General features: G+C 41.7%; 2 protein-coding genes across 11 annotated transcripts in view; one reads left to right on the forward strand and one right to left on the reverse strand.

Moving 5' to 3' along the window:
• The window catches only part of LOC127494164 (stonustoxin subunit beta-like), a 231,044-nt gene that overhangs the window by 1,600 nt on the left and 206,001 nt on the right, over positions 1-23,443 (forward strand). For 2 of the 10 annotated variants that reach the window (XM_051859901.1, XM_051859856.1), the window contains exons 2-3: positions 1,114-1,214; positions 1,754-1,903. The exons of 1 other annotated variant lie outside the window; for it this stretch is intronic. In XM_051859901.1, coding sequence (XP_051715861.1) covers positions 1,115-1,214; positions 1,754-1,903 — 250 coding nt within the window. In that variant the 5' untranslated portion in view covers position 1,114. Of the gene's footprint in view, positions 1-1,113; positions 1,215-1,753; positions 3,445-6,487; positions 6,637-7,361; positions 7,459-7,529; positions 7,649-9,463; positions 9,529-9,872; positions 9,990-10,137; positions 10,228-10,449; positions 10,573-11,420; positions 11,919-23,443 lie in introns of those variants that run through there. 7 more of the 10 variants (XM_051859916.1, XM_051859884.1, XM_051859893.1 and 4 more) reach the window with 7 other exon arrangements.
• The window catches only part of cntn1a (contactin 1a), a 30,944-nt gene continuing 20,182 nt past the window's right edge, over positions 12,682-23,443 (reverse strand). The window contains exons 7-24 of the mRNA XM_051860054.1: positions 23,102-23,308; positions 21,760-21,859; positions 20,952-21,136; positions 20,649-20,773; positions 19,728-19,848; positions 19,477-19,627; positions 19,260-19,387; positions 18,804-18,976; positions 18,303-18,447; positions 17,920-18,081; positions 17,692-17,841; positions 17,037-17,107; positions 16,586-16,820; positions 16,386-16,489; positions 16,119-16,308; positions 15,582-15,700; positions 14,347-14,500; positions 12,682-13,935 (exon numbers count right to left, since the gene is read on the reverse strand). Coding sequence (XP_051716014.1) covers positions 13,853-13,935; positions 14,347-14,500; positions 15,582-15,700; positions 16,119-16,308; positions 16,386-16,489; positions 16,586-16,820; positions 17,037-17,107; positions 17,692-17,841; positions 17,920-18,081; positions 18,303-18,447; positions 18,804-18,976; positions 19,260-19,387; positions 19,477-19,627; positions 19,728-19,848; positions 20,649-20,773; positions 20,952-21,136; positions 21,760-21,859; positions 23,102-23,308 — 2,603 coding nt within the window. The 3' untranslated portion in view covers positions 12,682-13,852. The remainder of the gene's footprint in view (positions 13,936-14,346; positions 14,501-15,581; positions 15,701-16,118; positions 16,309-16,385; positions 16,490-16,585; positions 16,821-17,036; positions 17,108-17,691; positions 17,842-17,919; positions 18,082-18,302; positions 18,448-18,803; positions 18,977-19,259; positions 19,388-19,476; positions 19,628-19,727; positions 19,849-20,648; positions 20,774-20,951; positions 21,137-21,759; positions 21,860-23,101; positions 23,309-23,443) is intronic.

The raw sequence follows: 23,443 nt of genomic DNA on the forward strand, positions 1-23,443 counted from the left end.
AAAATGGTATAGTTTTCAAAACTTGCACTTTGAAACCCGTTTTTGTAATGAGGACTGAGCCAACCATCGTCCCGGAGCCCGAGCCACAGGCGTGTGAGCCGGCAACACCGTCGCCGTGCGTCACCGTGGGAATGCTTGTGCAACACCGCCCACACTCCCAAAGCTGAGGGTGAGCTGCTGCTGACCTCTAGTGGATATTTTGATAGTGTGGAAGAGTATGTTTCCCTTTTTCTCCCATCACTGCTGGTCTGCCCAGAGTTTCCTATGCCCCAGCTGGTTCCACCCAGCTCTAAGTCTCCAGAGCTCATACCCAGTCTCTCTCTCCCACCTCCTCATCCTGGTTCAGCCAGTTCCTCTGTTCCACCTCCACTGGTTCCTTTCAGCCCCTCGACTGCTCCTCTAACGGCACTCTGTGAGGATCTGCCTAGGGTCTTCCGGTCTCCAGCTCTACCCAGTTAAGTGGATCCTCTCCAACTGCTGATCCTGTGACTCTACCTCAGCCCATCAACCAGTTGACTTCACCTTGGCTCCTCCCCCCCTTGTCTCCACCATGGACCATCATCCTTATGGCTCCACCAGCTCCTCCTTGGTCCTGCCTGCACCATGGACTTCTGAGCTGTCCCCCGTGTTATGTCTCTCCATCCCTTCAACTCCATCTGGCTCTGCCTTCCCTCCGGCTCCGCCTTGGTCCTCAGTCACACCGGCTCCACCACAGTCTCCTGGCACCTTGGCTCCATCTCAGAAGCTCATCGCTGCGGCTCCTCTGTGGTCTCTGAAGCCATCATTGTGGTTTGTTCTCACTGGTTCTTCATCTGCGCCCAGGTCTCCACATCCTTCGGCTCCATCTCCATTCATTGTTCCCCTAGGTTACTCATTATGTTCAGTGGTCAATCGTTGTTTCCCAATGTATTTAAGCCCTTGGTTTCCTGAGTTCTTTTTTCAGTGTTAATCGTCATTTGTTCATGTGGTTGTTTTGTTATCCTGTTTCCTAGTTATGTCCTGCATGTTCCCTTGTTTGGATTTATCATTAAAGACTAGTTTGTTTAATACTCCATCACTGTGCATTTTAATACAGCCCCAGCATGACAAACTGGTGTGTTTTTGTGTGTTTAGTATGGATCCAGTGGGAGTGAATGTGATTGAAACAGCGGCTCTAGGGAGACCCTTCCAGCTGGGGATGCTGTATGACTGCAGGAAAGATGCTCTAATACCAGGTACACAAACACAAAATCATCCAGCCTATAACACAGGGCTTCCCAACCTGGAGCCCCTATAACACTGCATATTTTCCATGTCTCCTTTGTCTGACACACCCTTTTAAGGTGTTGGAGTCTCTAATAATGAGCTGATGACCTGAATCAGGTGTGTTTGATTAAGGAGACATGCAAAACACGCATTGTTGGGGGGGCAGGAACATGGTTGGGAACCCCTGATTTAATTATGAATCATGATCAATCAATGCTTATTTATAGAGCACATTTAAAACAACCAAGGTTGACCAAAATGCTTTACAAAGAATAAAAGAATCACAATGAATAAAATAAAAAGATAAAGAAGTAAAAAAAAATAAAGCAATAAGCAATCAACAGTATGCAAGAGAAACCCAGGATAATGTACTAAGGATTGTTAAAAGCCAGGGAGAATAAATATGTCTTGAGATAAGACATAAATGTAGTGATATATAAAAAAGTTCATGTACAATGTTAAATAGTAAATAATGGTTGTACTGTATTAAACACTTTCCCTACTGCAGGAATCACACTGTGGGATCCAGAGAAGCTACAGCAGAGTTTACGAGTCCGTCCCCAAATTAACACATATTTCAAAGTCACAGCTTCAGACTCTATTCAGGACAAATCCAACTTAATGAACATTGACGGCTCTCTGAAACTGAGTGTTTTAGGTGGACTCGTCAGTGTCAGTGGAACAGCCAAATATCTCAACGACACCAAGAAGTCTTTCAGACAGCAGAGACTGACACTACATTATCATTCAACCTGCAGGTATGAAGAACTGACCATGAATCGCGTGGTACCTGAAAATATAGTTCATCGTGAGGTTCTTGATAATGATACAGCGACACACGTGGTGACAGCAGTGCTGTATGGAGCAGACGCCTGCTTTGTGTTTGATAGAGAAGTTTCCTCAGATGAGAAATTAAACACAGTAGAAGGAGAAGCAAAAGTGGCCCTTGAGAAGCTCAAGTTCATTTCAGTAGATGCAAACATCAATCTGAAGATGAATGACACTCAGAAGAACGCAGTCCAAAAATTTACATGCACATTTTATGGTGACTTCCAGCTACCGTCTAACCCAACCTCTTTTGAAGATGCATTGAAGGTTTTCAGTGATCTTCCAAAACTGCTGGGAGAAAAGAAAGAGCTGGCAGTTCCTCTGAGAGTTTGGCTTTATCCTCTGGACAAACTTCTCTCAAGAGCTTCAAAGCTTCAGAAGGACATCAGCATGGATCTAATCCTTGATACTGAATCAGTGATTGAGAGTTTAAATACAACTGAGATGAAATGCAGTGACCTTGCCTGCTTGCCTGCTTCAACTTTTGCTGAATTTCAGGATAAAATTCTGCAAATGAAGCAAAACTGCTACAGGTACAAATTAAGACTTATGAAAAAACTTGGCTCTCTGCTGCCAAACATCCGTGGAGACGTGATGAAGGAAACTGACCTGAATGATCTTCTACAAGATCATAATGAATCTCCATTCAGTGAAGGTGATCTTGCAGAATGGCTGAAAGAGAGAGAAAGAGAGTCTGACGTCATTAAATCAGTCCTCAGACAGCTGAAGGATGCTGGTGCACAGGTAGAAGACAACATAGATCTGCTTTTGATGGAACTGGAACTTGGGAATCTGGTCAGCTACACTTTCACATCACTGAACTGGTCAGATGTTCTGCTTCTTCAACAAACCACCTATCTGAGTAATTCAACAAAAGGAGAAACTGATGAGAATGGCCCTGATTCAGAGCAGAAGTCTTGGCTCACTCCTGAGATGCAAAAGACACTGAGGAGCAACTTGAAGATATTTAAGAACTTGATTGATTCAAAAGACCGTGAACCAGCCAAGTTCATTGTGTCCTCAAAGGAAATGAAGAATAATCCAGGTTGCTGCATTCTGCTGTATGAAAGTGAATGTGATGAAGCTGTTTGCTTTATTCCTCCATCCAAACCAGCCTGTCCAATCACTGAAGAGGTCAAAGATAACAGTGTGGTTCTGAAGGTTCCTCCATCATGTTCTTCTACAGTGGAGCTCAGATTACTGTATAAACGGAAGCAGGACAGAGTCTGGACATCTAAACCTGTGATGAAGGATGAAAACACAGTTACTCTGACTGATCTGAGAGCAGGAACTGAGTATGAGATCAAATGTGCAGCGCTGGGAATACTCAACTACACCGTATACAGTGATGTCATCAGCGTCACCACAGAGGTATGATGATCATTCATCAAATATCAGCTGATATATTTAAGAAGCTTTGTGAGAATGAGTTTCTTGGTTATAATTTGCAGCATGTTCTTAATCAGTATCAAATGGTTCTTTTAGGGAAGGAACAGTTTGATCATTGGTGAGTCATATATATTTTTTATATGTAAGTGAGGTCCTGAATCTTCTCAGTGTATGTGCATCTTTTTTCCCTAAGAATCTTTGAGTAGGTACTACATTTGTATTTGAATATACCATCATGTGACCTACCAGTGTCAGTCGTGTCGCTTCACTGTCATTCATAAATCCTCTTCATGGCCTTATTCGATAGTAAAGTGTCCACTGTTTTTTGAATACTGTGTGTTTAGATACTACTCTGTTGGCATATTGTTTTTCACATAGTATATAGTAGGGAATAATTTAATTTCACACACAGTGAAAGTCTCTGGCACAAATCTCATGTAAACACATGTGCAGCAAAGAGTAGTATTAAGAGTAAATAACAGATTCACAATGATCACAGAGAAGACTCATGTCAAGTCAACTCAGCTTTATTTCTATAGCACTTCCTTCTTTACTGTTGTTAAAGCTGATGAATATCGATTGGCTTATGTGGAATCAAAATGCCTTTAATCAGAGTTTGTGTTTCTCATTTTGTTCACATTGGAGAAGATCAGAGCTAATGAATTTGATTGTGTCAAATATGTGCATTATTTACTTGTATTCTGTGGTTTGTGTCATTAGAACTGAATTGGGCTTCAGTTTTAATAAGATTCTTTTAAAACAGATGCAAGCAGTAAAGTCCAGCATTAGCATAAAGGTTCAGAGTAGTATATAGATCAGGGGTGGTGAACATCGATCCTGGAGAGCCACAGTCCTGCAGAATTTTGCTCCAACCCTGATAAAACTCACCTGTCTGTAGCTCTCTAGTAACCCTTAAGACCTTGATTGGCTTGATCAAGTGTGTTTGATTAGGATTGGAGCTAAACTCTGGACTCTGCAGTACCTCCAGGACCGATGTTCGCCACCCCTGATATAGACTGATGAGCCAAAACATTATGATCACTTGTCTTATATGCTGTTGGTCCTCTATGTGCTGCAAAAACAGCACTGACCTGCTGAGGCCTGGACTCTACAAGAACCTGAAGGTATCTTGTGGCCTTTGGCACTGAGACTTTAGCAGCAGATCCTTCAAGCCCTGTAGGTTGAGAGGTGGAGTCTCTGTGGATCGAACTTGTTGGTCCAGTACATCCCAGAGTTGGATTGAGATCTGGGGAATTTTGAGGCCAGAGCATCACCTTGAACTCTTCACCATGTTCCTAAAACCATTCCTCTGTGTGCAGGGTGCATTATCCTGCAGAAAGAGACACTTCCACCAGGAGCACCATCAATGTTAAGATGGGTGGCACGTGTCAAATTTACGTCTATATGAATGGCCGGACTCAGGGCAACAGAACATTGCCCAGAGCTTCACACTCCCTCCACCATCCCACAGTTTATCCTGGTTCCGTCACTTTCCCAAGGTTAACGACACACGTACACAACCATCTTCATGATGTAAAAGAAAAGGAGACTCATCGGACCAGTGACCTTCTTCCACTGCTCCAAGGTCCAGTTCTGATGCATGTATGCCCATTGTAGGTGCTCTCGACAGTGGACAGGGGTCATCATAGGCACTCATACGCAGCAGAGTGTGATGCACTGTGTGTTGTGACACATTCCTCCCATATCCATTATTAAAGTGCCCTTATTTTGGCATTTGAAAGATTCCTATTTTTGTTTTGAGAGTGCCCAACAACAGGTTTACATGCATGCAAGGCCAACAAAACACTTTAATTGTCTTATAATATGCATTTATTTTTACCTTATTTGCTCAACAACTCCCAAACGATTGACTCAACGATTCATTTTGCAGAACCCCTCCTTGCTGTTAACCGGTTAGCCGGAGACCTACAAGCTGCGTGGGGCGAACACAATGAACTAAATACATATTGTGCTGCTACAGAGAACATAACAGCAACAATTATTAATCATACTTACAGGTTGTAATTTGGAGGAGGAAGAAGCTGGTCCAAATAAACTGGGTATTGACCCATCCTTCCCTCTTTGAACGCATTTAGGTTGAAGAAGCAGTCGTCAGTAAAATGACGGGAACACAGCACAAGGTTCGGGCTATACTGCTGTGGTATCGCTGTAAAGATTAACTTTAACCTCTTATTGTTAATGTATTGGCAGTGTTTGAGGGGTTTCCTCAAAGTTTTCCTGGCGTCTGCGTGCGTAATAAGTGGGCGGGCAATATGCTAATGTTTCATCTTGACGTCACAATGAAACGGCTTGGGATTTGTTTTGTAAACTACTCGCTTATTTTACATTTGAGAGCCAATAGCTTTATATACGGTGCACTTTCAGATTTAAAACAGGATGTTTTCATTCACTTAGAGCTATGTTACATGAAAGGTTATTTTCAAAAATCCATAATAGGGGCACTTTAAATTTTTTTGTTAAGGCTGATTTATACTTCTGCGTCAAGTGTACGCCGCAGCTACGGTGTAGGCTGTGTGTAGCGTGCGTAGCCTACGACATAGCCTGACGTGCACCTCTTCAAAAATGTAACAACGCATTAATTCTACGCGGACCGCAAGCGCTGTGATTGGTCTGCTAGAACCCCTCCCTCTGGTCGAAAAGCTGGCGCAGAGCAATAGTAGAAGAGAAAGCGTTTACAACTTCCATAGGAATGAAAAATGCTCTGTTTCAGGGGACACATGCAGTCATACTGCAACAAAAGTCGGTACCTATTTGCCTCTTCTATTTGTAAGCTTCTCTGACAACGTACATGACAAGCGGCTTCTTCTTCGGCTTTCGCCTTGATCCTCAACATGACCGCAGACACTGCCTACTAGTGGTCTGCAGTCGACGTCTACATGTGCTTGTTTTATGACAGATGATTGGTGTTTGACATTCCAATATTATTACTGTTATAGTGATTATTTAATTATGATAAAGATGGTAATAAAGGGTCGTTTATGACACAGTTTTCAGATATTGTATTGTAGTACTGTATGTGTAAAAAGACTTTGGGTTTGATCAAGTTCCTGTAAAACATATTTCAGAGCCTGAAGACACAGAAACCCAGAGAGGATCTTTTCCAGAGTCTCTCAATGAAAACAAAGAAGTCTGACTCAACAGACAAGAGAAGAAGTAAGAAATAAAACCTTCATCTGATCTGAAAATCCTCCTTCCATAAAGCTTGTGTGAATCATGATTTGAAAACTCTTTCTCCGTCCCTGAATCCCTGTGGAGATGTAAAGCTCCTGCTACAGTAAAGCATTGATGCTGACGTTACTGTCTGTGTTTCTCACAATGATCTGCTTTGTTTTCTGGGAGAAACAGTTTGATCTTCAATCAAACATTTATATTTGGGTTGTTTTCTGAAGATGGACATTATAACACACAACGATAGATGACTTCTCTTCTCACTTTTCATCTCATTCCTGTTAAAGCTGATGAATATTGATTGACTTATGCCGAATCAAAATGCTTTTAGTCCAGGGGCCAGTTGCATAAACCACTTAGACTAGTCTTAAAAGCTAAGACACTATTTTTTTCTTGAAGAGTGGTCCTAATTTTTTAAAGTCCATTACATAAAAAGGTAGATTGGTGTAATTGGAATTGGAAAAATAACATTGATTACTCCTTGGTTAACTGCAAGTTGGTCAAACTAGTTCTTAAGACACAGTCTTAATATAGTGAAGTTTATACAACTGGCCACAGATCTCATTTTGAAGCTAGTCAACATTTGTTTCTGATCTCGATGGATACTCGATGGCGCTGTATGTTGTAAGATCTGCTGGATGTGTTTCTGAAGTTTCTCTGGTCAGCTGGATTGACGTCAGTCAGTGTTAACAATGTGTTTCTCATTTAAGGACACTGTGGGCTGGAGAATCAAGGGTCCTCCTCCTGCTTGAATGCAGTTCTTCAGACGCTCTTCATGACGAAGGAGTTCAGACAACATGTCAAGAGGTAAAGAAACGTCTTTCACTTCCTGCAGTGGAAACAACAGCTGATCAATAAACACTCAATGTCTTCTGTAGTGTTTCATCTGATGATAACTTCATTAGAGAGCTGAAGAAATTGTTCAAAGAATTGGAAACACAAGAGAAAAATGCAGTTTCAACAACTGAGATCATGAAGAGCCTCGGAATTACAGACGGTTGGTCTCTTTTATTGATGTTTCCAGCATTCAGTCAATATTCTTGTTGATAAAATGTTATTAAATATGTGGCGGTTTACTGGACAGTGTTTAATTTACGACAGAAGTAGGCCTTAGAACAGTTAATCATGGTTTAAAAAAACGGCTTTCTGAAACACAGATTAAGTACAGATTAACACATGCAGTCCTGAACTAAAATAAACAACATTAATTTAAAACCAACTGTGCTAATCGAAACTAGCATCACACAAATTGCCTATAAAACATGGAATGGACAAAGAAAGGTTAAAATTGCATAGAACTGAGAAGGAAATGGTCAGAATTATTGGCACCCTTGGTAAATAGTAATAATAATAAACATTTCAACAAGTAAAACTAATGAAAGTGAGGGGGGAATTTAAGTAAATGTTTTTCTCTAATACACATTGGCCACAATTATTGGTACCCCTAGAGTAAAATCTCTGAAGATTTCTTATATTCCCATTCATATTTACAGTTTTAGCACACCAGGGTGAAATTCTCCAGCCATGGCTTCCTGTTTCACAAAACTAATAATATGAGAGAGCAAAAAGGCCAGTTTCATTTAATCATCCATCACAATGAGAAAAACCAAAGAATATAGTTCTGATGTGCAGCAAAAGATTGTTACGCTTCACAAATTAGAAAGCAGAAAATTTAAAATAGCACAAACTAGAAAGTAAAAAAAAATTCCATTTCAACCATCAGAGCAATAATTAAGAAGTTCCAATCAACAGGAAATGTTATGAATCTGTCTGGAAGAGGACGTGTCTATATTGTCTTAATGCGTAGTGAGTGGCCAAAGACTGTTCAAGGATTTTACATTTATATATACAGTACTGTGCAAAAGTCTTAAACAGCTCATTATTGGCTAAAGCTGGTCATGTGATCAGCACGACGCGTGTGTGTGATGCTGACGCAGGAGCCGGCCAATAATGAGTTGGCGTATGAGAATGACACAGAAGAGAAGAGATTGTTGAATAAAGTCATTATTTTTGTTTTGTCTTTGCAAAAAGTATTCTTGTCTCTTCATAACATTAAGGTTGAACCACTGCAGTCACATGACTGTTTTAACAATGTCTTTAGTACCTTTCTGGACCTTGAAAGTGTTGATTATATTGCTGTCGAGTCATATACCTCTCGGATTTCATCAAAAATATCTTCATTTGTGTTCTGAAGATGAACGAAGGTCTTACGGGTGTGGAACGACATGAGGGTGAGTGATTAATGACAGAAATTTCATTTTTGGGTGAACTAACCCTTTAAGGCTTTCCAGTATTGTTAGCAACATGCTTGTTGCTTAAGCCTTTCAGGAAGTTCTTGCCCAAAACAGAACCATACCGCCAATAAAACTGTATGCTAATTGTTAATCATCTTTGACGATAGTGGTCCTGACAGAATTTTACTTCAATGAAAGTTTTTGTGAACTTTTTTTGTGAATTTTATGTTCATATTTGCCAAGGGCGCTGATAATTCTGACCACGACTGCATCTATCCAAGTAATACATGTGTCTTTTTTTAAACACAATGTTAATCTGGAGTTAAAGCTGCCTCCTGGTAGGTTTCATTTAAGCCTCAATTTAGTCCTGAAGTAGCTCTGATCTTCCATCAGGATATTAGCTTATTAAACTCTGGACTAGACTAAGTCTAGGACTATTTAAAACCATGACAGAGAAAGCTGATTTCTCTTAATCTGGTTTAAAGGGCCATTTTAGTAGGACTATGCTTAATCTCTGTCCGGGAAACTGTCCCTGAATGTGTTTGATTGTTATGTGCTTCTCTCCATCAAACCCAAAGTTTATAAACAAGATGCAGCAGTACTTCTACGTTTGATCCTTAAAAAGACTCCTGGATCCTCTGAGGTAACTAGTTTCTTCTGGATTATTCTGTCCTCTTTTGTCTCAGTGTTCAGTGACTTTCATAAGGAGCATCAATCATCTCACAGCAGTTCAGCTCTGGAAGTGTTTCTCCAGAGAAAGTTCAGACACATTATTGGCTCTTATTTAGTTTTAATCTCCTGCTTCTTCATTGTCTGTACATGCTTACTTCACATGTATCCTTGACTGTTCATTTGTGACACAATTAAAGGTTTATCAGCAGTCTAATGTGATGGAGGCTGAACTGCAGAGAATGATCATTTTAACAATGAAAGCACACATATATCTGTGGATCATCCCTAATGTCTGATTTCTTCTCATCTTTGTAGCTTTTTAAGGGCACTAAGAAGATGACAAGAACATGCAGGTCATGCAGAGACAAACCAGAACAAATCTCTGAGGATTTCCTCTCATTGATAGTCTCTATTCAAAACTCTCAGGATGTGGTAAGAAGATCATTACTCATCTGAGTTGATCTCTATGGAACTGAATTCTATACACAGATACCAGCAACAATCAAAAGCAATTTTATTCTGCTGTGTCATCCTGAAATGTTCCTTCTGTTTATCATTGTTTTCTTCACTGCAAATGTAGGAAGATGTTTTACAGGCATATGCTTGTGGAAATAAGACTGTGGGATCAGTGTACTGTGATCACTGTAGGAAAATGATAGTCATTGAAAGTGTGAGTATCTTTTCTAGTGTATATTAAATCTCAAGTGTGTAATTATGATCCTCATTTAACACAGAAATGATCACTTTGAAAATAGAATGTCAATTAAAAACATCCCTGTAAAATCAAGCAGTCGTTCAGTGTAATATTTCCTTCAAATGCTGAAAGTATCTTGTGAAGAAAAGCAGCACAATTCATTCATGCTGCACTAATACATTATTATTTTCTCCACAGAAAACAGAGATGAATGAGTTTCCAGAACACCCGATTGTTGAGTTGAAGAGATCTGAGTTTTCGTACAGCACATATTGGTCAAGCTTCAGTAAAAATGAAGTGATCATTCATCCTCATATCAAGGTACTGAAATAATACGCTAGTTTGATGGTTTAAAGCTTTACAGACACACATATGGTGAATGCTGTTTAAAGCGCAAATGTTTATATCACTTTAACTGTTTTCATGACACAATAGAGCGCTGCTGCTGAACAAACACATGCAGTAAACACTGCTGCTTATATGCTTCAGTGATTCACTCAAGCAACACATCGTTTTCTAACATGAAGCTAGTTTGAAACTTGTAAGATTGCTCCATTTAGGAATTAATAACCAGACCACACAATATGCGCAAAGTCGTGGAATTAAAGATCATTCACTTATCTCAATTCCAGATGAGTTGTGAACAGCAGCACTACCTGTATTTGTTTGAATGCTGAGCCGCAGCTCATTGGCTGCTAATGCAACAGAAACCAATCAGCTGCTGGTACCCTAGCTGCAGTCTGGACCAATTTCATTGGTTTATAATGCAACAAACCTTATTGGCTTCAAGCCTGAGCATGTGCATTCCTTCATGTATGATTTTGTGAATGATTTGGCTGTAGGCTGTTACCGAAATATTAAGTGCTGCTAACTCTAATCATATCTTACTATCTGTTTAGGAACCATGGTAGTTTTAGTTAGGAGCTACTGGCTAATGTTTTATTTACTAAAGACACAGAATAGATGAAGTTATTGTTTAAAAAATGTTCCACACCTGTAAGACCTTCGTTCATCTTCAGAACACAAATTAAGATATTTTTAAAACAGTCATGTGACTGCAGTGGTTCAACCTTAATGTTATGAAGAGACGAGAATACTTTTTGTGCGCAAAAAGAAAACAAAAATAACCACTTTATTCAACAATCTCTTCTCTTCTGTGTCATTCTCAGTCGTTGTTTGCGTTCCAGGTTCTACATCAGAACGACTCATGATTGGCCGGCTCCTGCGTCAGCATCACACGCGGTTCATCAAAACATTAGCCAATTGATCATAGATCATTCATAAAGTCGTACATGAAGGAATGCGCATGCTCAGGTTTGAAGCATCTACGCCAATAAGCTCTGCTGTTTTATAAACCAATGAAATTAAGGCTACTCATCAGCTGTGTGATGTAGATGATGATGTAATCGCTACCAAGTGAGTTAAAGACCTGCGCCATCTAGAGTTTCATGCCAGAACTAGTGTAATTATATAAATTTAAATGCCTTAAATCACCCAAAACTGCAAAAATGTGGAGTAAAAACATTAAGGTAAAATTACATTTGTTGAAAAAAACATTATTTTGTTACAAAATCACATTCCCAAATGAACATCTTACAAAGGTTAAAATGATTTACTGTGTCAGTGTATGAATAATAAACAGTGAAATCACTTTGTTATCCACAGGATGTGAAATTGAGTGATTTTCTGTCTCAGTGCTGATGATAATAACAATATCATAATTACTTAGGTTACTTTTATTGTCTCAATGGAGTGGAACACGTGAAAACATCATACCTGATCCATCGGGTGTTTCCTTCACAAAGAACAAATAAATGTTGAATTTTATAAAACTCAAGTGTTAGATGATCTTCCAGTGAATCTTTTCCAAAAATCAGCCTTACGTCACCTGAATCTGATAAAATAAAAATATTAATGACGTGATGAGCGATTCATGTGACATGTTGACACATGACTTTACAACCAACCCTGAAACTAGTTACCTTTATGAGCAGATATTGATATATTGAACTAGACTGGTGCTCCACACGATGAATATGATCTTCAAGCAGATGGAACTGGATGAAATCTTCTGAATCTGACCTCTGACCTGTAACACTGCCCGAATCATTCATAATCATACGCTGTTCGTTTGTTGGCCAGAGGAGAAACGAGTGACTGAGCCTGGTTTCTCCCAAAGTTTTAGCTCTCCTGTCCTCGTAAGGTCAGAGGCGTGTGTTCACTGTGTGAGCATGATGGGAATTGTAGTTCTAGTAGATGATCAACACTGAACATGAATCTGAACATCATAGGCTCAGTATGTGTTCAATGAACTGTATGTTTTTGGTCAATACTGTAATGGAGAATGTTTAAATGTTCAGTGAGGTCCATATTTCAGCACACAGATTTGGATCTGATGGATTCAGAATAATGAAACTCACAGCAGACGTGTTTGTTTGGTCTCTATAAAGTTTAATTGAATGAAGCAGGTAATCACTGACAGGTTAGTCTAGTTAAAGAGTCTGACCTGTGCTTGAACTGAACCAATGAGTATGAAGATCAGTCCATTCAATCCCATCATGCATCTGGCCTCTGAGTAACTGCAGGCCGCTAAAGCTCAAGGCATCCATGCATTTGGCAAAACTCTCTCACGCAGACGCAGATCAGGAGCAAAAGCACTTAAACCAGGAGAAACACTTTAAACCACTGCTTCATTAAAAACAAGACACTTCTGATCCTGATACGAGTAAAACCGCAGCGTTTCCCCTGATCAGGAACACAAAATACACCTCTATCATCAGATGAATGACTCCAACAGAAATCATATATTTCAGCAAACGCTCCAGAACGAGAGGATTTCAGGACTGGAATGAATCAGTTTTTGTTTGAATCAGCGACACTGAATATAAACAGACTGATGTTCATTAAAGTTAGCGACTGTTACAAACATTATTATGAAAATAAAACGCAGTTCAATGACATTCATCACGAATCACCTGCGAACGACAGAACGATACAGTCAAAACAAGCGTTTGTGCTCAAGAATCAGTGCTAATGAATCAATTATAAATCATCACATGATCATTATATTCATCTGAAACACACACGCATTCATTTACATCAGCTGATCATATTTCATTAGATTGAAAACAAACACAAACGTCCGTCTCATTCAGCCGCTGACGCTCCAATGCAGAAATTATAGTCCTAATTAAAAAATCTAGAGATATGCTAATATAAAAACAGATACAATATCGAATAGACGAATATCTATATAAATTATTGCATATATAATAAACCAGTAAAAGTGAATGAATTGTTGCTTTGCTTTGACTGTATCCGTCACAGAAATAAGAGAAAGCCACTGATCTGACGACGACATGAAGACAAACATGAGACGCTCAAACGCTGATCCGTCCCCGCTGAGCCTCACAGGAAGTCTCGCGGCAGCACTTCCTGTGGCAGCTCCCGCTGGACCAATCAGAGATGAGATGTTGTAAGGCATATTGAACCGACATTGAACACACGCTCTGTCCTGAATCTTCAGTCCGGACGGACTCAGGAATATGAGCGCGTTTCATCCGTGAGAGTTCAGCTTCATTGAATCAGGATGAATCTACATTCAGAGAATCAAACTCAACAGAGCCGCGAGGAGCAGCGAGGAGAAGAGGGCGAGAGACGAAGACGCCAGAGCTCCTGCCGCACCTGTACACACACACACACACACACACACACACACCATCAGAAAATGATGAACTGAATCAAAATTGAACTTAACTGATTCAACACTGAACAGAACTGTATCAACACCAAACGGAACTGAATCAACACTGAACTGAAATGAATCAACACTGAACTGAACTGAATCAACACTGAACTGAATCAACATTGAACTGAACTGAATCAACATTGAACTGAATTAACACTGAACAGAACTGAATCAAAATTGAACTTAACTGATTCAACACTGAACAGAACTGAATCAACACCGAACGGAACTGAATAACATTGAACTGAACTGAATCAACACTGAACTGAACTGAATCAACACTGAACTGAACTGAACTGAATCAACACTGGACTGAATCAACACTGAACTGAATCAGGATGCTGTACCTGCGATGCGCACTTGAGCGACGGCCCCGTCTCCACCCTCGCTGTGTGCTCGCACCTCCACCAGGTAATCGTCCTTCATCAGGGGCAGATCGATGGACTGCTTCTCTGTGGTGTAGAGCGTCCCGCTGGGCTGCCCCTCCTTCCGGTACAGGACCTGAGGGAGAGCAGGGGCAGGTCAAGAGCTGAGAGAATCACAACAGCTTATATCAGAAACACAGTCATGTTTATAAGGGTCTTCAAGCTTCTGGACACATTCGTTCCTTTAAAGTCACCATGAAATCAACATTATTTTAAAATCAGAATATCTTCTCCCTCTTGCAGCATCTCTTCTCTTCTCTGATGACGAGGGCGGAGCAACCTGTCACTCACATGAGATCCACCAATAGCAAACCACAACAATCCAATCAATTCCCCACAGACAAAATCAAGCCCCGCCCTACATTTGTTCTTGTTTGAGAAGCGTTTCACTCAGATATACGACACAATAGAGAAGAAAAGACCAGCGCAACTTCCCTTTCATGATGACTGAAATCTGGTCTGCAAAAGTCATTTTCCATATTCAGCATTTTGGGCGTTAATATTATCACATAGTTTTGAAAGGCTTGTTAGACACTGATATGTCACATTATATCTCAATGGCTTCTTAAAAGCCTAAAAGTATGATTATTCTGAAGGACAGCAGGTCAAAACGTCTGACTAGAAACTTCAGTGAAATGCAGGAATGTCAGGAGTCGATTAATGTTTGATTCCTGCCTGATTTACACACAAAACTGCAGTTAAATTTGATTATATACTGTAAAACGGACATGGAGGAAAAACACGTTTTATTCAGGACTGATGATGTAATTGTGTAAGGAAACAAGTTCATTATTATCTTAGAAAGACGCATGATACAATTTTTAAGACTGCACATGAATATTCACGCTTCATCTCATACTTGTTGTCAAATCATTGAGATATGTGTATGTATGTTTTTTTTTTTTTAAGTTATATTTATGGGGTTTTTGTGCCTTTATTCGGAGAGGACAGTAGAGAGCAGACAGGAACACACTGGGCGGAGAGAGGGGAGCAGGATCAGCAAAGGACCTCGAGACAGGAATCGAACTCAGGTCGCCGTGAACGCATTTGCACCATATGTCGGCGCACTAACCACTAGGCTATCAGCGATACGTGTATGCATGTTTAACTGAAGCACACCAGAGGAGCAGGTCAGCGGAGTGGCGTCTCGTTCTGACCTTATATCCGGCCACCGTCGACTCGTTGGCCAGCGACTGCACCTTCTCCCAGGCGATGTTGATGGACGTGCCGCTGTAGTGCATCTTTGTGCCGGTGATCTTAGGAGGCCGACTCGGAGCTGAGGAACACAATCAGACCAGAAAACACACCTGAAGATCGTACTTTACTCATTTACAGTTTATCTCTTAAAATCAGGGGTTTACAAACATTTTGATGTCAAATATCCCACATATGATCCCCTTGTTCCTTACATATAGAGGAACTTTTAATGTAACATTTTTAATGTTTCTGAAAGAGTCTCTTCTGCTCACCAAGACTGCATCTATTTGATCAAAAATACAGTAAAAATAGTGAATATTATTACAATATAATATTATTACTGTTTTCTATGTGAATATATAGTAAAGTGTAATTTATTCCTGTGATCAAAGCTGAATTTTCGGCATCATTACTCCAGTCTTCAGTGTCACATGATCCTTCAGAAATCATTCTAATATGCTAATTTGGAGTATTTTGTCAGATTCTGTCAGACTCACGGGCTTTCTTGGTGTGGATCCTGTGTCTCTGGCTGACGGGTCCGTACCCGGCGCCGTTGTACGCCCGCACCTCGATCAGGTAATGCGAGTCGGCCTTCATGTTGTCCAGACGCGTGTGGTTCTCTCGACTCGGCACCAGAACCCGCTGCGCCGACGCCTCGTTCTCCAGCGTCTCCCTCCAGTACCGGACCTGAAGGAGAACACCCGCTGGAGTTTAACAGGAGTTTATCGGTGAAGGAGTGGTGTGTGTGACGGACGGGTCAGTACCTGGTAACCCTCCACGCTCTGCAGCGGCACCGGCACCCAGGACACCACAGCTTCTGTGGCCGACAGCGCTCGGGCCTCGGCGATGATGGGCGCGTCCGCAGGAACTGAGACACACACAAACACACACACACACACGCGTCGGTCAGAACACTTCTTCACCTGCGTTACCTGAGACAGCCTGCAGCTGCGCAGTCACTCACCGTCCTGCGCCGAGTAGATGAAGGCGCTGACGCTGAACGGACCCTCGCCCTGACTGTTGAAGGCCTTCATCTTCACCTCGAACCTGGTGGACGGAGGGATTTTGGGGTCTTTGTGGACGTACTTCCGGGCCTGTGGGTCGGTGACCGTCACACGCAGCCACTCGGAGTCGTTCTGAGGCTTGAAGGCGATGATGTAGCCGAAGTTACTGCCGTAGTAGTACTGCGACTGGACCGGCTGCGGATCAGAACATGGCTCAGATACTTTCCACACTACATTAAGACAATACAATTTCTGAAATGATGCATAATTTAAATATGCAAATGAGGCATTATCTAAGACTTCAAATTAAAGATGAGTGTCAGATGAAAAAGGCAAGAGAAACAGTGTTTTGCTGTTATTCAGACAGAAATGTTGCTGATTGAAACTGGTGATGAATGTGAGCTCTGGTACCGTCCATGTGATGGTGAGCTCACGACTGGCTCCGCCTCCTCCGCCGATGTCAGACGGAGCCACGACAGGCCCTACAGAGAGAGAGAGAGAGAGAGAGAGAGAGAGAGTCAAACACTTCATACATGATGACGGTGATCACGGTTGCTAAGGAATTTGCAGTTACTATGGTGTCGCCATGCAATTATGTTTCTGCTGGAGGAGGTTTAATTCTCAGAGTTTAATCAGAGTTTAATCAGATCACTATCAGCAGCAGTTCTAGTGAGAATTGACTGAAATATACTCATGTATGTAAAACTGACCACATGTTTTTCATTCCAGGTCATGATGATAATGATAACTTACTGAATTACCAGTATTAACTCTATTGGAATTAATTCAATTCGTTTGAATGTACCACTTGTTCAAAATGAACCCGAATGCAGAAGGAAGGATAAATGACAGACAGGACAGACAGAAGAGGACAGAAGGGGACAGAAGGGGACAGAAGAGGACAGAAGGGGACAGAAGAGGACAGAAGAGGACAGAAGGGGACAGAAGAGGACAGAAGAGGACAGAAGGGGACAGAAGAGGACAGAAGAGGACAGAAGGGGACAGAAGAGGACAGAAGAGGACAGAAGAGGACAGAAGGGGACAGAAGGGGACAGAAGGGACTCACGGGCTTCTCTGGTGGTGATTCGGGGTGAAGGGGCGCTCGGCGGGCCGGTTCCCAGCGTGTTGGTGGCCGTGACTCTGAACTCATACTCCGTCCAGGGCGTCAGGTTGATCACGGTGGCCATTTCTGCATTTCCCTCCACATTGACTGGAGCTGAAGACAGAATCAGTGCTTTAGACACTAGTGTTTAATGGAGAACAGTGATGATCTCAAGCGTGGTGATGTACTGACAGGTGGAGGCATCTCTCCAGTCCTGCTGCTCGCGCACATCTCTGTACTGGACGCTGTATTTGGAGATGGGGCTCAGATTGTCCGTCCCGTGACTCCACGTCACCCTCACGCTGCTGGACGTCACCTCGTCCACACGCACGCCGCCGGGAGGACCTGGAGGACCTGAGAGCGAGGAGACGCGTGAGATGAAGGAGATTCAGTGATCCCACAGGAGATCTCAACAACATCTCGAACATTTCATACAAGAGATTTCAAGAAGAATTCAAAAGTTTCTAATCAAATGAGCTTCTCCAGCTCCAGACTGGATGATATATATGTCTTTTTATTTCTCCTGAGGGACTAAAAAGCAATACTTCAGTGAAAGAGTTTTAGTCATTTCTCACCTCGCACCACCAGCTCTGCGGCGGCCGTGACGTTGTCCACCGGCGTCTGAGCCGTACAGGCGTATCGTCCCGCGTGTCTCAGCTGTGCGTTACTGATCAGCAGCTCTGAGCTGGACGTCCCGGCCTGACCGGCCTGATTAACATCCTGACCAGCAATGATGAAAGAGATCATTCATGTTTGAGAAATACACAACATCCATTCACACCAATAACTATAACTATACCCATAAAGTTTTAAGTAAACAGAGAGTCGCCACAGCTGTACACAGACGAACAATATCGTTGGAATAACTTTCAGAACGATTTTTTTCCGGCTGATGAATGATAAAAACATTATCAGCCAATCAGAATCCATCCTGCTTTAAGAGCTTGAGCATTTAAAGTGACAGACGAACTGCAGCTGGTGTGGACGCTGATATAGTCATCGTTAGTTATAGTAATGACGATGTTAATCAAGTTTTGATTCATTAATCTCAATAAGTATTAAATGTTTATCATCACCATCTTGTGCTCATAATGCTCTCGGTCGCGGTCGAAGTCGATGACGTGATCGTCGAGGGACCAGATAAAGGTGAGGTCAAGGGTCGGGTCATGTGACGCAGCACACTCCATCCTGGAGCTGTCGCCTGCGTTGATGTCAGCGTTCGACGGGGCCAGAGTGATCTTAGTGGCGTCTGAGGAGAGAGACGCAAACTCATCTGAATACATTCAACAGGATAAACGAGTCGAATCACATGACTCGATCATTGATCACTGTCAGCTGCAGAGGTGCAGTTGTGTGTTTGTGGCAGCAGAGGGCAGGAGTGAGCCAGAATACAAACGTCTCTGTTGACTTGAGAAAGATTGAAGTTTGAAGGTTTTGAGGCCATTCAAGAAAACAGATGTGTTCTGGGTGGTTGCTAGGGTGTTGCTATGTGGTTGCTAGGGTAAACAGTACGTGTGTGTTGTGTTTCATACCCGTGACTAGCAGCGATCCGGTGCTGTTTGCTCGGCCTCGGTCGTTTTCTGCGAAGCACGTGTATCTGCCTTCGTCTGATTTAGTGATGTTGAGCAGCTCTAAACTCCCGTCCGGCCAAATGAAGAGCCTGCAGAGATAAGGGAAAGGCTTTATTTGAGCAGGTCCAGTCGTGACGCGAGCGTGTCATGAGCGAGAGATGCTGCAGTGACCTCTGACCTGCTGGAGTTGTGCAGGAGCTCGGTTCCTTTGCTCCAGGAGATGGTGGGCCGCGGCGCCGCTCTGGGTTTGCAGTCGAACACCACGCGGCCGTTTTTGGCCCCCAGGAGTTTGGGTTTCACAGGGTTCCACTCGAATGAAGGAGCGCCGGCTGAGAAAACAACAAACACACAGTTAGTGGAGGAACATCTGCATCTGAGGCTCAAACTGAATGACCTCTGACCCGGTCAACCAATCAGAGTTGAGCTCACCGAACACCCTGAGCTCGGCGTTGGCGTAGATCACGCCGTGACGGTTCTCAGCGATACACTGATACATGCCCGAATCGTCAAACGTCAGGTCCGTGAAGCGTAACTCGTGGTTCTTGCCGTACTGATGGAGAGAATGAACAGATTCATCCGTCAACACTCATGAACGCTGTCATCAATAAATATCATCAACATCATATTCCTACTGCTTATCAATGACAAGAAGCCCTAAAAACTGTGAAATAAACTAACATAATGTAGAAAACGTACAGATATTTTTACTGTATATATATATATATATATTCATTTGATTAGATCAAAACTAAAAACATCAAAAATAAATAAATAAATAACAGCTAAATTAATAAATGATGCCGTACAAATCCATTATTTAATGTTAGTTGATACTAATACATGAATAAATAAAGTATTTGATTATTTATTAATTTATTTAAAAAAATAAAAACAACAAAACAAAGTCATAAAACTAAATAAAATATCAAAAGTTAATATAAATATGGTGAGGACACTGACAAGAGTCAGTCTGGCATTATTATTCTGTCAGAAGTCATGTTTGATTAGCGTTCTGTGCGTCGCTGGACGCTGTGAACACACTTCAGGTGTTTGGAGAACAACCATCTGCTGTGACTGTTATATAACCAGGAGCATGATGGGAAGGCCTCGCTCCAGACGGGAACACAGCCAGTGTCCGAGACGCTCCGCAACACACTCATTCATTACACTGCGTCTCTCTGCATCCACTGATCAGGTTCAGCTCTTTACAAATGCATTTTACTAATCTGGACACTTTCTGGAGTTTTTACTGAGATCACGACACTCCTGAAGCTCTGAGAGCCGAGAATGATTCATGAACTGATCACATGTATTAAATGCAGCATCAGTCACTTGACATGACGGCCGTACCATTCGTCCGTTCTTCAGGAAGTGCACGTGGGGTTTGGGTTTCCCGCTGGCCAGACAGGACATGATGTAATCGCCTCCGATGTCTCTCTCCGAGCTGCTGATCTTTTCCACCCATTCAGGAGCTCCTGAGACGCGCGCACGCACACACACACACACACACACACACACACACACACACACACACACACACGTAAACACACAGCGTGTGATCATATTTCTGACATGCACTCTAATTTCCAGAATAAACCTCTATCTTGTTCAGTGCTCAGGTGTGTCTCAGTAAAGAGGTCATGTGACTCTCACCCTCCACATACAGGTGCGTTTTGTGCCAGTCTTTGCCTTTGGAGTTGTCGGCCTCGCACTCGTACACACCCTCGTCCTCGTACTGGATGTCGTACAGATGGAGGAGACTTCCTGCCATACTGACGTCATGACGACGGGCCGGCAGCTCGCCGTCCACCTTCCTCCAGCGGATCTGAGGGATGGGGCTGAACACACACACACACACACACACACACACACATAATATAACACCTTAAGAACCTCTTAATCATTTAAACACAATCAATGTTATAAAATATAAAATATAATTTTTTTTCTTCAGACATTATGGGAACGTTACTTTTGAATGTTGAACATTCTGAAACAAGCAGTAACATTTAAAAAACATCCAACTAAAACATTTCAGGAAAAAGTTCCATGAAAGTTGTATGAATGTGTTTTTGTGCGAACATTTTAAGAACATTAACTCAGACCAGATAACTCTGAACGAATGTTCTGGAAGAACATTTGTTTGAAACTTTGCCAGAACGTTCCTCAGCTGGTGATTCAGTATGCAGATATTACAGTGATGTCACTGATGTTATTTTGAATACTCAGCATTCTATCAGTGTCGGTCGATGTTAGATTTTCTCCATTTGAACTTTAAGAAGTTTATTAAGAGATCGCACTATAATGCTGAAATGATCTACAAAATGCAGTTTGAATGAAAAACGATTAAAAGCTGAAATATTTGCAGAAAACTGTGCTGAATAATGAAGCGTTTGAGAGAAATGATTGAAGCGGTGCTTTTGCGAACAGCAGAAATCATCTGGTTGGCGTTTTTTCTTACTTTCCCAGCGCGAAGCACTCGAGCGTGACGTTCTGCCCCGCCAGCGCGAAGGTGTCTGGAGATTTGACTTTGATATCAGCAGGATATTTCCTCAGAGAACCTGAAAGAGAGCAGAAATGAGACGTGAATGGCTGAGGATTCATGCTTCCCTCCAGCAGAAGGAGCGAGACGCGGCGAGTCCCTCCTGTTTGTTTCTCTCAACAGAGCTCCTGCTCGGAGGCGCTTTGACTCAAAACACACTCATGATGTTGTGACAGCCACGAACCTCTGTAATATCACACACACGCATGAATCAGGAGCATGTAATGCTGGGAATGAACCGGATGCAGTTTCACACTAGAGATTCAGTGCTTTAGACATTAAAGGCTCATGAGGAATCAAGGACAGCTCAAATATTAACTCATAGATGTTCACCAGCTGAATTATTACATTCAGAATTTTAACACTCTCTTGTATTGCAAGTTTTCTGAAATGTTATGCTTAAATAGGCAAATGAGGTCGTTTTTAATTTATTACACACTAATTTGCATGCATTTCCAGAAAATAAATCTGAACTTTGGATAAAGCCAGGTTCAAAATATATAAACAATGATATATAAACAAACCGCTCAGTAAAAACCTTCAGAATATAGATATGAATAAAGCTGTAAGTTTTGGTGCTGCTGAAGTGGAGAAGAAACTCATTTTGTGAAAACAACCTTGTATTAAAATTGAAATCTACAAACGCAAATACATAAAGTGGAATAAAATAAACACTTAAATGTGTATTTTCTATGTTTTTTTCACTGGTCTGAAAAAAGAAATGATATGGAAGAAAATAGAATTAACATAAAAATGTCTTAAATCTTTTGATGTTGATATACAGTATTCATTGTACTATGAGACACTGTCACTTTCAGAGCTCAAACTTCCTCTCCAGTTCAAAACATCATTTACTGAAACTAAACAGCAGAAACGACTCATTTTTCTGACGTCACACAGAAGAACATTGATCAGAAACTCATATTATTCCTGAAAAACTCACATGAAAGCGTGAGCTGTTCGTCTGCTCGTATGATGACAGATATGATTTCTTTAAGCAGATTATTTGAGCGTGAACAGACCTAAAATAAGAAGCAGCTCACTTCAGAAACTGCAGTTTTCTTTCAGATCTTTGCTTCTCTTTCCTCTTCAGTTTTAACACACAGTCACACTATCGATTGGTTTCTGCTTCAGAAGATCTAACAAACCTCTGCATGAGCATCACTCACACTTTAGTGGCAAAAACTGTAAAAATAGTATTAGAACACAGCACTGGAGTTAAAGGAGCATGTGTTTCCAACGTCATCTGGGAATGACTCACGCTCGGCGATGGGCACCAGCAGGATGAACTTGCTGAAGACGCTCTTGGCGATGGACGGGCTGTGGACAAAACACGAGTAGTTCCCGCTGTCTGACGCGCGGACGGTGGAGATGTAGAGATTCCCGGTGGTCTGAGACACGAACCGCCGCTTATCCAGAGGGATAAAGTCCGGAAACTCGTTCAGTATCCAGCGGAAGGACAGATCCTCTGCAGAGACAGGAAATGACATCACACACCTGATACAAATGTGTCCATCAAACGCATCAATGACTGCAGGTCGCCAGTGAAATGGAAACAATTCTATACCTTCTATTGTAAATATATGAAAATTGATTAAGATAA

The sequence above is a fragment of the Ctenopharyngodon idella genome, chromosome 2, assembly GCF_019924925.1.
Source record: "Ctenopharyngodon idella isolate HZGC_01 chromosome 2, HZGC01, whole genome shotgun sequence".
NCBI classification, from domain to species: domain Eukaryota; kingdom Metazoa; phylum Chordata; class Actinopteri; order Cypriniformes; family Xenocyprididae; genus Ctenopharyngodon; species Ctenopharyngodon idella.